At 45.3% G+C, this 13,597-nt stretch overlaps 4 protein-coding genes across 11 annotated transcripts in view; 3 read left to right on the forward strand and 1 right to left on the reverse strand.

Annotated features, from left to right (window-relative positions):
• LOC127033316 (E3 ubiquitin-protein ligase TRIM39-like) overlaps window positions 1-13,597 on the forward strand; it is a 227,224-nt gene that overhangs the window by 192,135 nt on the left and 21,492 nt on the right. The gene's annotated exons all lie outside the window — the stretch shown is intronic.
• Window positions 1-13,597, reverse strand: part of LOC127033353 (zinc finger protein RFP-like) — a 161,094-nt gene that overhangs the window by 66,090 nt on the left and 81,407 nt on the right. The gene's annotated exons all lie outside the window — the stretch shown is intronic.
• LOC127033291 (butyrophilin subfamily 1 member A1-like) overlaps window positions 1-13,597 on the forward strand; it is a 65,489-nt gene that overhangs the window by 48,981 nt on the left and 2,911 nt on the right. The gene's annotated exons all lie outside the window — the stretch shown is intronic.
• LOC127033274 (zinc finger protein RFP-like) overlaps window positions 3,128-13,597 on the forward strand; it is a 168,571-nt gene continuing 158,101 nt past the window's right edge. For all 8 annotated transcript variants that reach the window (XM_050921171.1, XM_050921168.1, XM_050921174.1 and 5 more), the window contains exons 1-2: window positions 3,128-3,554; window positions 4,898-4,993. In XM_050921171.1, coding sequence (XP_050777128.1) covers window positions 3,138-3,554; window positions 4,898-4,993 — 513 coding nt within the window. In that variant the 5' untranslated portion in view covers window positions 3,128-3,137. The remainder of the gene's footprint in view (window positions 3,555-4,897; window positions 4,994-13,597) is intronic.

Here is a 13,597-nt window from a genome sequence, read left to right on the forward strand (position 1 = left end):
AAGTATGCAGATAATACTAAACTGCTCAATATAGCTAAGACTAAAGCAGACTGTGAAGAACTTCAGAAAGATCTCACAAAACTAAGTGAGGGGTAACAAAATGGCAAATGAAATTTAATGTGGATAAATGTAAAGTAATGCACATGGGAAAAAATAACCCCAACTATATATACAATATGATGGGGGCTAATTTAGCGACAACAAATCAGGAAAAAGATCTTGGAGTCATCGTGGATAATTCTCTGAAGATGTCCACACAGTGTGCAGCAGCAGTCAAAAAAGCAAACAGGATGTTAGGAATCATTTAAAAAGGGGATCGAGGACAAGATGGAGAATATTTTATTGCCATTATATAAATCCATGGTACACCCACATCTCGAATACTGTGTACAGATGTGGTCTCCTCATCTCAAAAAAGATATACTGGCATTAGAAAAGGTTCAGAAAAGGGCAACTAAAATGATTAGGGGTTGGGAATGGGTCCAATATGAGGAAATATTAAAGAGGCTAGGACTTTTTAGCTTGAAAAAGAGGAGACTTAAGGGCTGGTCTGCACTGGGGTGGGGGAGGGATTGATCTAAGATACGCAACTTCAGCTACGCTATTCGCGTAGCTGAAGTCAAAGTATCTTAGTTTGATTTACCTGGCCATCCTCATGGCAGCAAGTCAACCGCCGCGGCTCCCCCGTCGATTCTGCTTACTCTTGCTGAGGTGGAGTATGGGCATCAATTTGAGGATCGATTTATCACATCTAGATGAGGGATGATAAATCGATCCCCGATAGATCGATTACTACGTGCTGATCCGGAGGGTAGTGTAGACATGGCCTAAGGGGAGATATGATAGCGATATATAAAATCATGAGTAATGTGGAGAAAGTGAATAAGGAAAAGTTATTTACTTGTTCCCATAATATAAGAACTAGGGGCCACCAAAGGAAATTAATGGGCAGCAAGTTTAAAACAAATAAAAGGAAGTTCTCCTTCACACAGCGCACAGTTAACCTGTGGAACTCCCTGCCTGAGGAGGTTGTGAAGGCTAGGAATATAACAGAGTTTAAAAGAGAACTAGATAAATTCATGGAGGTTAAGTCCATTAATGGCTATTAGCCAGGATGGGTAAGGAATGATGTCCTTAGCCTCTGTTTGTCGGAGGATGGAGATGGATGGCAGGACCATTAGAAGAGGGATGGAGCTGTGGCTGGAGCTCAGGACTTGCCTAGCTGCTGCCACGGTCTGCATTGGCCCTTGCAGCCACTGAATAGGGGGCCTATTGAACCAGCCTTCTCCCTGCCTCAGCTTCCCCATCTACACAATGCCTATGTGGTTATTTGTATTACAGTCTATGGAGGATGAGAGCCCAATGGTGCTGAGCTCTGAGCAGACGCTGAGCAAATAGACCCAAAAAACTTACGATTCAGAGTCTCTGATCCTGAAAAGTCTCAGTGTCCCAATGATGTCAAAGGGACCTGACTGTGTAAAGTTACAGCCACCATTTACCGAGAAAGGGACAGAGCACAGAACATGCCACTCCAGCTGTCTGAGTGTCCCTGAATAACCAGCAGGACACAGTACGTCCGACAGCAGGGGAGAGAAATTACAGGGTATTCTGTGTACCAGTCCAGTCTTTTTCTGTAACCCTCTACCTAGAGCAATGGTCCCCAACCTTTTCCATGGGGTGGGCGCCGGACGACTAGCCACCGAGGACCATGGCCGTAGGACAAGCAGCCGCAGAAATGCTGCCATGAAGAGGCAAGGTCAAGAGTTCTTGATGTTGCTGCTTCTTGGTGGCATTTCGGCGGCTGCTTCTCCGGCGGCTGGTAGGTGAGTGCACATGGATGGCGGGCACTGCATTGGGACCCCTGACCTAGACCATTGAATCTGCTTTGCTCTGAAATGCTGAGTGAAGACTGAGGTACCTGAGATGGCAGGAGGGCAAAGGTGTTTGAACATGATTTCAAATCTCAGGCCTTGCACTGACCAGCAAAAGAGCAGCACTTTGCTCAGCAGAGCTGCAACATCTCTATTAACCACATTGTTAAACCGCTACAACAGTGTACCCGGAGAATTAGCTGCATCCGCAGCAGCATCTCTTTGCAGCACGGCTCCCCCACCACAGCTGAACTCCCTCTCCTCTCCTGCCCCCGCAGTCTGTCCCCAGATCCCCTCCTGCAGCGGAATGGACAGAGGACCGGAGAGGTCTCTGTTTATCCCACATCATGTACCCTGCAGGCCCCTAGTACAAGCTCCCTCACTCCTGCTGCCCTTGGCCATTGGGCCCCAGCCCTCACCTAGTGACCTTGATCTCCATGGATCACTGAGTCCCTGGTCTCTTGGCTGGGACTGACAAAAAGGGAGAAAATCGGTGCAGGCCTTGCTGGGTGTGGTTGTGCAAGACGGAGTCACCTGCCCCACTAGGGACTAGGCTGAGATTCCAGCATATTCCACGCCAGCCCCTGAGCTGCCATCAGATGGACTGTCAGCGTCGGTCCATGTGGTGCTGGGAGAGGAATTGGATTATTGCCCTGGGGGGGCTGCTGGGGGGAGATTTACCTGCTCACAGACAATTTTAACAGTTCTAAAGCTTTAATTTTTTGAATCTCAGTGTCCAGTGTCATTAAATAGTTATTGTCTGACCAAAATATTGTCTGATCCCCCCATAATTCTCCACAGCTGTGAAAATTTAAATTGATAACAATTGGAATGAAACGCTGAAACCGGGATTTTTGTGCCACTGTGAAAATTTAAATCAATAAATATAAAAATTGCTTAAAATAAACATCTGTGAAAATTACATATTATAAAAAAAAAAAAACCCTCCAAAGTCTGACTATCGCTCCTTAGACACACAGATCCTGCTCCTGCAGGCTCATCCTGACAGGTAGATGCTGATGTCCATGTGAAGACCCCGTGACCCTCCACACCAGCACAGGAGCTGATTGCAGGACCAGAGCCCTAGTGGTACATTTTTTCACCAAAGCCTCCAGGGCTGTAATGTTACCAGTGGGCCCCTTCCAATTCAGCAAACAGCATGAGTCAGTTCCAGGAAGGGAAACACCCCCTTGCTGCTGCAGGCGGGGCATAGTGTGAATTCAAGAATTTGAAACAAAGACTGTTACAAACTGCCCAGAGGGAGCCATGGCTGCAGAGAACCTCGTGGAAAGTCTCCAGGAGGAAGCGACATGTCCCGTCTGTCTGGAGTATTTCACAGAACCTGTCACTGTGGAGTGTGGGCACAATTTCTGCCGAGCCTGCCTCAGCCAGTGCTGGGAGGGATCCGATACAGACATCTCCTGCCCTCAATGCAGAGAAACTGTACAGCAGAGAAACCTCAGGCCCAACAGGCAGCTGGCAAACATGGTAGAAATCACCAAGCAACTGAGTTTACAGGCAGCAAAGGGAACAGGAGGGGACAGGGTGTGTGAGGAACACCAGGAGGCTCTGAAACTGTTCTGTGAAGAGGATCAAACCTCCATCTGTCTGATCTGCAGAGAGTCCCGGGCTCATCGCGCTCACACGGTGGTTCCCATACAGGAAGCTGCCCAGGAGTACAAGGTACAGAGTTGCTGTCCAGTCTTATGGGTAATAACTTTGGATTTGAATTTACAGGTTAATGGCATCACAAGTTGCCCCAGACAGGTGTAACTGTGTCATTCAGTGTTGCCTTTATTGCATGAAAGATGCTGTACAAATTGATGATACTCCAGCCTGGCAAGAAAGGCAAGAGATGAAGATTTAAAAATTGTCTGATGTGGGAAAGTTTTCTCTGAGCAGCTTAAACCTTTTCAAACCCAGCTCCCACCAGTGAAATAAGGGAATTCTCTGCAGACGGGAAGTTATTAAATGCCCAGTGAGGTTTGATTCACAAGAGCTGCAGGCCAGTCTATGGGAGAGCGCTGCCTTCAGACTGGAGAAGAGGGAGTTACAAGCTGTGGCTGTTATTACTGATTGGATCACAGTGTTTATTATGGTTATTGGCATCCCAGCAGCCCCTACAGCCCCCAGATGAGATCTGACCTCGATTGTGGGGGGCCCTGCACAAAACCCAGTGAGGGACAATCCCTGCCCTGAGCCAGTTACAGTCTAACTGGACAAGAGACACAAAGGCACAAAGGGGGAAGTGACTTGTCCAAGGTCACTCAGTAGGTCAGTGTCAGAGCTGGGTATAAACCCCCACTTTTCCAAGGCCAAGCCCAATGCCCTAACCACTAAGCTATGCTGCCGCCCTCCGCAGCACTGAGCAGTGATGAAGTGTGGACAGTAGGAGGAAAAGACTCCTTGCTAAAGGCCCGAGGCCCAGCAGGGAGACGAGGTTTCCCACTGGGATTCTGAACTCCTGTACTGCTCCATGAAGGGTTAAACTCAGATGGTGCCGACCTGCACTAGAGGAGATCACGGGGCTAAACACTGTGTGGACTCCCGGCACCTTGAGGCCACACACAAAAGGGCTCCAGACAGCTCAGCTCCATGCCAAGTACCACTGGGATTACACTGGATTGTAGCAAAACTAACCCCAGGCTGGAGCTGACCAGTGCCAGTCTGACCTGTTCTGTTGTGTACGTGGGCAGGGACCAGCCAGAGTGGTTCCTTTAGTCCCATAATGCAGCCTTTAGAAATCTCCCAGAATGCACTGCTTCCGGGATCTTTACCAGGGAATGGGACAGTGGGGACCTACCCAGAGTGCATTGCCACTGAAAGGGTTTAGGGCAGCACTGGGGCAAACCCCAACCGTTCTTTATACAAATCTGCCTAATTGTGGGGGGTACTGAGGCATCCCCAGAACATAGGACATCCCCACACCGCCTGCATGGGCCCTCCCACACCTGAATCAGTCAGCCTGCTCCACACCCCTCTCAACCCTCACAATGAAACCTCCCAAATCCTTTCTGTTTCTTCAGGAAAAAATCCAGGCCCAATGGAAGACTCTGACGGAGGAGATAGAAAAGGTGCCGGGATTTGCAGAGACTATAGAGGGGAAACGCCAGGAATATCTGGTAGGTGCCTGTTGTTATGAACCATCAGGGACTGGCAGTGGGAGGTCTGTTTGGAGGCAGACTCCTGTGTGGCCTTGGTGAACATGGACCTGTGTGTGTTTCTCCATGATCATGGATTGCTGGGTTAGATTCGTGTGTAAACGAGCCATAAGCTTTCATTTCAGCTGATGAGTTAATGTCTAGCTCTTGTGGCTTGCCCAGAAATCCTCCCCAAGTGAACTGATTGTCACCCGTGAGGTGCTGTCCACCTCATTTCGTGCATTAACATGTTTGTTACTTTTTTCTCCCCTGGTGTCTCTGTCAGTGTAGTGCTGAGTCCTGCCTCCTGCTGCTCTGGGTCTGAATTCCCAGAGACCATGAATAACACAATATGCTAACATGACAGACATGCAAACCTCCCTTCCAGAGACACAGGAGCAGAAGGGGAAGCTGCGAGAGAATCCTCTCTCTAGGGTAAAGTCAAATGTCAGAAATCTGAGGATTTTCAACCAAGTTCTCCCCCCTGCACGCTCAGCTCTCCATGAAAGGACCCCAGGCGCCATTCCTGTCGCTAACCAGCTCTTTCCCTGTTTTCATACAGAAACAAACACAAACCGAGAGGCAGAAGATTGTGTCCGAATTTCAGGAACTGCGGCAGTTCCTGGAGGAACAAGAGCAACTCCTGCTGGCCCAGCTGGAGAAGCTGGACAAGGACATTGTGAGGATCCATGATGAAAATATCAATAAACTCTCCAAGCAGATTTTCCATTTTTGTGTGCAGATCATTGTGACAAAGGAGAAGTGTCAGAAGCCAGCAAATGAATTCCTGCAGGTGAGATTGAGGGAGAAACAGAGGCATGGACTCCGTGGATGTTTAAGGGCTGGAGCACCCACGAAAACAAATCAGCAGATATTTAGCACCCATCGGCAGCCAGCTCCCGTCTGCCTCTCCCAGCACTTTCTGCCCGCCGGCAGCCCTGCCAATCAACTCCTCCCCCTCCCTCCCAGCACTTCTCACCTGCCTCTATCAGCTGTTCTGCGGTGTGCAGGAGGTACTGGAAGGGAGGGGGAGGAGCGTGAATAGGGTGCGCACAAGGGAGGGGGCAGAATGAGGCTGAGTGGGGGCAGACGGGTGTAGGCAGGGTGGGGCTGTGGCATTGGGGAAGGAGTGGAATGGGGGCAGGGTCCGGGGTTGTGCACCCCCAGGGACAATTGGAAGCCGGCACCTGTGGTAAGAAACATCCCAGATCCCCACACAGGGAAGGGAGGGCTCCTGAATCATAAGCACTGGAGCCAGCGGTCAGAGATCTCAGTGTAACTGGGCGTGTGCATTGCTGACATGTGAATGACCATTGTTCTTTGCAGAGTTACAGACTCATAAGTATTAGAGATGGAAAAGCCCCATTAGCTCAGGGAATCCATGGCCCTGGGGCCAGGGCAGGGCCTCTCTTCCCCATATTTGCAAAATCCCTTCCCTGGAATCCCATGTGTCAATCAGCTAGGACTGAGACTCTTTCCTCTCTCTTTCTCTCTCCTGTAGGACATCAGAAGCACCTTGAGCATGTATGTGGTTCTCTCTCTCTCCCCCTCACACTGCACTGCATCTCCCCAGAGCTCTACAGCAAAATGTGTGGGGAAGGTCACATTCTGGATACAAATCTCTCTGATCAACTTCATCCTGAGATTCTCATCCTTGCACAGAAGACTCTGGAATTATTCATTCTGTGGGAAGGACTCACCTAAAGTATTTTCCAGAGATGTCACCTCCCTGGGGGACTGGCCACCTCAGGATTGTGGGGATGGACTATGAGCCTGTCACTGCTGGAGCCCTGGTTACCATTCAGCCCAGGGCAGCAGTGGTCAAGAGTCTCTCCCACCTGAGGACTGTTTGGAGACCTGTGTGAAATGAGCTGGGGAGGGGAGAGTTGGTGTCTCAGTCTTGTTCCTAGTGGGCAGATTTCTACAGCACTTCACCTGGGAACCTCCTGTCCCTCAGAGCATGGAGGCCATGGAGTAAATTGGCCATGGAGACTCAATTCGCCTTTTATCCCCAGAGCGGGTCTCTCCAGGCCAGAGTTGAAGAACATTCATGGGACCTTTGGGGGGAAGGTTGCACTGCCCTGGGCTGTGTCACATCTGCTCTGAAGCTGGGAGAAGTAGAAGAATTCTAACTCCAGGCCCATTAGAGCAGCGACTTCCCAGCAACCACTTATAATGAGTCTCACAATGAAATATAATCATGTGAAATTGTTTCTCTCCAGGTGTGAGAAATGGAAGTTCCAGGCGCCAGAGGTGATTTCTCCTGAACTGGAAGAGCGAGTCAGTGGTTTCTCCCAGAAAACTATTGCGCTGCTGGAGGCTCTGAGGAAGTTCAAAGGTACCTAGAAGGGATCTAGGAGGGGAAATTGGGATAAGTGTCTGAAACTGTGGGAAAAGACCGGCGCTGGTCAATTGGTTCATAATTAGATTATGCTTCTATTTAACTGTTGGATGAGAATGCCACGTGCTTGGGGTCCAAGACACACAGACTGATTAATTCAACCCCTTATTTGTTCCAAAAGCATGTCCTGCCATTACAATTGCTATTAAAGTAAGAAATGAGAGACATACTGAAAGAAATACTGCCCAGCTACCTTCTCCTGGGGCATAGGCAGGTCATGATGCATTTCTCCTATAATGCTCCGACTACCCCTCACACTGTCTGACGTATGATACACATCCAGATTATATATTTATTAGTTCTTTTCCCATCACCTTTGTGTGTTATGCATTGTTAGTATCTTCTATAACTCACACACTACACATGCATGAACTTTCTAATTGGCAGGACTTTTGCTGTCCAAGCTATTTTGAAGTTATTCTCTTTTCTGATTCGTTCATTACCAGTCATTGCACCCTAATGTGCACAGGTCACTTTGACCCTTCTCTCCACATGGGATTTTTGAACTTTGTTAACGGCTCCTTAACAGCACATTGTGGGTGTCTGTGTCTTTAAGCACATTGTGTGGTCAAAACATCTCTTTGTCCCACAGAGCAACTTATGGACACATCACTTAATAGCAAGGTCACTTAAGGCAACATTTCCCTTATGCCAAGCAAACTGCTTACCAGGCCAAAGCCAAGTCAGTCAGTGCAAATGCACAATCTCCGTCTGTCCAAACGTATGTTTAAGTAATGACCCTTGCACCCATTCTTGATACTTAATAACTAGTGGAAAGCAGAGAAATGGAGCAAATGGAGCAGGGGCCCAGGCATCAGGATTTCCCATTAATTCACGACTTACCAAATGTCACAACATTCTGACCCCCGTTTAGCAAAATGGCCTAATTTGGGGCACCTGAGATTCTCTCTCCCAACTAGAGAACTGCAGGGCAGGTGCTCCAGAGCTGTGCAGCCTCCACAGCTGCAGGTAGACTCAATGAGCTCTGCAGGCGCCCAACCCCTCTGAGAACCAAGCCCTGGGACCTAAAGATTGGCACCCAAAATCTAGAACCTAAATGAAAGGCCATTTGTTAAATCTGGACCCAGCCCATCACTGTGCTCAGGTCCCGTAGGGCAGCTAGTCTGGGCCAAATGTGCTGCAGGGAAGGAGAAAGCCCCTCCCCCATGGTGAGGGATCCCTCCAGCACAGGAGCCTCTTGTGCCTCCTCCCCAGCAGCTGCAGGCACAAGGCATGTTCCTGAGAGGGCTGGGAATGGGGTGGGGGTGGTGAGGGCTGGTGGAAGAGGGAGGGGGTAGACGAGGGACAGAGGGACATGGGCAGTGTAAAGCTGGGCCTCTGACACTGCACACTGGGCAAGACACACGGAGGCCATTGTCATAGGGATGTAAATCTGGCTGGTTCAGAATTTCCGTAGCCTGTGCCAAGGTCTGCACCAGCCCCTGCAGCCATGGAATAGCGGAGTCACAAATGGCCCCTCCCCTCTCTCCTTTAGCTGGTACAGGGGTGAACCTGGTCCATGGAGCCAACCTTCCCCCTGCCTCAATTTGCTCACGGATAAAATGATTTTATTATTATTCCTGTTTCTGCCTATGGAGGACTAGGGCCCATCATGCTGCTCTCTATAGAGACGCTGAGTAAACAGACACAACAGCGCACAATTAGAGCCGGGATTTTGCAAACACTCAACATCCCGTTAGTGTCAAAGTAAGGTAACTTTTATGCCAAAGTCTTTGCATGATCTGAGTCTAGGTTATGATAAAAGGCAGCAAGTGAATGAGAGAAACCAACTGGAATCTGAAGGGTGGGAGGGGATGGTGAGGGGAAAAGTAAATCTCAGTTAAGTAAATCTCAGACTTTGTGGCCTGGGATGGTTGTGAGGCTGCAAGGATGCTGGTTCATTGATGGGAGAGGCCTGAATGAGAGAGGAAATAGAAGGTTTCTGACCTTTTTATAGGAAATACCTGAGTGTGTCTCTGTCTGTTTCTCTGTCAGGGGCAGCCCATCCATATAGGTGAACTAGGCGGTCATCTAGGGTGCCAAATTAAATGGAGGGAAAAATTCAAGGGAAAAAATCAAATTAGAAAAAAATACAAATAAAATAACGAAGATGTCATTATTTCAACTCCCATGCGCATACAGAGGGAATATGAATTATAATTCATTTCTCTACATTTTTTATAATTTATTAATGTCAAATATTTTATTTACTACAGAAATAAATAATATTTTAGCAATTTTTTTTTTCAATTTGCGATGTAGGGTCAAGATGACCCACTCTGCAATTTTTATAAGCAATAACTCAGCTACAATGAAACACATCCCCCAGCGGCAAGAGCTGCAAGGCTAGTGACACATAACTCGAATATACATCAAGGTTGCATAGCCGGAAATTCATGCAGAGAGGAGATATCGTGAGCTGATACATGTCAAACGGACATTTTAACATGTTGCAGATAGATAGTTAAGAATCGAGCGAATACTGTGGAACATTGTGTTTCTTGGTGCCAAAGAATAAAGAATAATGTTTTTCAGCATTATTAATCCAAAATGTGAGTATCTTTAAGTGTTATTAAACCTTAGCGTTATTATCAGGCAGTATAATTATGAACTTTTCTTTGTTATAGCTGATTCACATGTAATAAATAAGGTCCATAAAAGAAAAGTAACAGCATTAATGTTTAATAGACTATGAAAGTGATGATGTCGCACTCCAAGCGGGTAACCGTAAAGAAGGGGATTACTTTCCAAACAACCGGTGTCAGGTTATAATGTCGAAAAAGGTCATTTTGTTTTGGTGTTAATGCTGTCATGTTTTAATAGGTGAGTGAGTGTATGTTGCTAATCATTGAACCTTTAAGCCAGGGGTCAGCAACCGTTCAGAAGTGGTGTGCTGAGTCTTCATTTATTCACTCTAATTTAAGGTTTCGCATGCCAGTCATGCATTTTAACGTTTTTAGAAGGTCTCTTTCTATAAGTCTATAATATATAACTAAACTATTGTTGTATGTAAAGTAAATAAGGTTTTTAAAATGCTTAAGAAGCTTCATTTAAAATTAAATTAAAATGCAGAGCCCCCCAGAGCTGTTGCCAGGACCCGGGCAGTGTGAGTGCCACTTAAAATCAGCTCACCAGAAGTTGCCTACACCTGCTTTAAGCAGAGAAAAGACGTGTTGGGATGGCTGCAATGTGGTTTCAATCACCAGCCATGTGGTGGATGTGTCAGCCATCCTTTACGCTATAACGCTTGCAGTCGGGAGCACCGTACATACCAATATTCAAATGCCCCATGGCAGAAAGAGGAAAAAGAAAACCCTCAGGAGCTGAGTATCATAAACGAAAGGCTGAGAAGGAAAAGGATCAAGCAAAACAGCAGGGATCCTTCCTGAAATATCTTCTCTTTAATCCAAATAAAGATGGAAGCAGTTCACAGCATCCAGATGAAGGAATTTTACTCGGAGAGGAGGTTAGCTCACATCCGCATGGAAGCAGTTTGGAACATCAAGATGAAGGTATATTACTTCGAGATGAGGGTAGCTCGTATCCACAAAAAAACAGTTTGGAAACTAAAGATGATGGAAACTTACTTCTAGATGAAGGCAGCTCACAGCATCAGACTGATATGGAAGTGGAGAAAATTTATTCACCTTCAGAGACACATGGAGAAATTGACGTAAATGAAGTAGAAGGAAGAAAGGATGAGGAAGTTACAAACAAGTTACAATATGGGGACCCAGCTTCATGGCCCAGATGTGATGACAGTGTGCGGCAAATACTCATGGAACATGGACCCAAATAAGTTCATGAATTTCCCTTCCCTAAGGATGGAAATAAAAGAAAATTCTCTGCTCAGCATTACAAGAGGAAACTCATTAATGAGGAAGAAATTAATTGAAACTGGTTACAATATTCAGTGTTGAAGGACTCTGTGTTTTGCTTTTGCTACAAGTTGTTTAGAAATCAAGCAATTGGTACATCACTTATTGAAAGTGATTCGAAGGACTGGAAAGAAGTACAGAACATTTGAAATGTTTTTTCACAATTGGAAAGAACTTGTATTACGATTGAAAAAAGGAAAAACAATCGAAGAAAATTTACATGTGATCAAGGAAAAAGAAGAATATTGGCAATAAATATCAGAGTGTCTGATTACTTTAGTGAGAGTTCTTGTGGGCAAAATTTAACATTCTGTGACCACAGTAGAAATGAAAAATTACACACTCCAGGTAATGAAAACTTTTTAAAATTTGTTGAATACCTAGCTGTGTTTGATCCAGTCATGAAGGAGCATCTACGTAAAATAACTGATCATGAAACACAGGTTCATTACCTAGGAAAAAATATGCAGAATGAACTGATTAAAATCTTAGCAAATGCCATTAAAAAGAAAATTGTAGAAGCTGTCCATTCTGCAAAATACTTTTCAATAATACTAGACTGTACACCAGATGTGAGTCATGTTGAACAAATGATGATCATTCATTTTGTGAATATGGAAAAGTCTGCAGATGAAGATAATGTTGAAGTACTCATAAAGGAACATTTTTTGGGTTTCGTACCACTGAAGGAGACGACTGGAGCTTTTATGACTGAAACTATTCTACAAGAGCTTTAAACAATGTCATTATCTGTTGAAAACTTATGTGGCCAAGGCTAAGATAATGGGAGTAATATGAAGGATAAAGACAATGGTGTGCAAAGGAGAATGATGGAAATCAATCCTAGGGCCTTTTTCGTTCCTTGCAGTGCGCATTCTCTGAATTTGGTTGTCAGTGATGCTGCTAGATGCTGTTTGGAGGCCAAGCAGTTTCTTTGACCTAGTGCAACATGTTTTTGTGTTTTTCTCAGTCTCAACATGCTGTTGGGAGATTCTGACTCGCCATGTGAATTCTCTTACTGTGAAACCACTTAGTCAGACAAGATGGCAGAGTCGCATTGATGCTTTGAAGCCTCTTCGCTATGAACTTGGAAACATTTATGATGACCTAACTGAAATTTCTGATGATACTGCCTTTACTGGAACATCTTGCAATATGGCACATTTAGATGCAGAAGCTCTTGCAAATGGCCTTTCCAAGTTTAAATGTGTGACTTCACTCATTTTGTGGTATATATCCTTTTCGACATTAATCTCACTAGTAAGCAGCTTCAGGAAAAGAACTTGAACATACATTCTGCTATTCAAAAACTGCAGCAAACTAAAAATACTCTGGAGGAATTCAGAAGTGATGAAGGGTTCGAAAAAACACTGGGAGATTCTCTCGAGCTTGCTGAAGAAATAGACTTTCCGACAGAATTTGAACCAGAGCCAGTTCGCATTCGGCAAAAGAAACAGTATTTTTCGTATGAAGGCTGAGACACACCCATTCAGAACCCAAAACAAAGGTTCAAAGTCAATTTCTACTTTGTAGTTCTTGATACTGCTATTCACTCGGTTGATGCAAGATTTCAACAGATGCAGCAGCTAGAGTCAGTATTTGGCTTTCTATATGATATCCACAGCTTGCAAAAGAAAACAGCAAAATAGATCAGAAGGTTTTGTATAAAACTGGAGTCGGCACTGACTCATTAAAATTCAAAAGACGTTGATGCTACAGATTTGAGTAGTGAGCGTCAGGCTTTTTCGAGATGACTTAAGAAATATTCCACTCCTGAAGAAGTACTGAAGTTTGTTTGTGAAACTAAACTCACAGACAGTTTTCCAAATATGTTTATAGCTCTACGCATTCTTTTAACTTTGCCAGTTTCCGTAGCTAGTGGGGAACGTAGCCTCTCAAAGTTAAAATTGATAAAAAAACATATCTGTGTTCAACAATGGTGCAAGAGAGACGTGATGGACTTGCCACAATGTCAATAGAGCATGAAATGGCTGGAAAACTGGATCTAAAAGAACTAGTGACTGAATTTTCAAAACTTAAAGCAAGAAAAGTCATGTTTTAAGAGCACAGAATGTTTTTTATTCAGAGTGTTTTGTAAATACAGGTTAAAGTTCACTGAAGGGTTTTCTTATTTCTTTCTGTATTGGATGTGGTGGTAATGATAAAAATTACAATGAACATTATAATGCTTTTTTATTTGAAATCGGACTGAAATATCATCTAGTTGTCGTGTACAAATCTATTCTGAAAATTTTGTGTCTGTTTTATCTGATCTCAGAAACATAGCTTGGACAGACTGATGGACAA

Source organism: Gopherus flavomarginatus, chromosome 12 (genome assembly GCF_025201925.1).
Source record: "Gopherus flavomarginatus isolate rGopFla2 chromosome 12, rGopFla2.mat.asm, whole genome shotgun sequence".
Lineage (NCBI taxonomy): Eukaryota > Metazoa > Chordata > Testudines > Testudinidae > Gopherus > Gopherus flavomarginatus.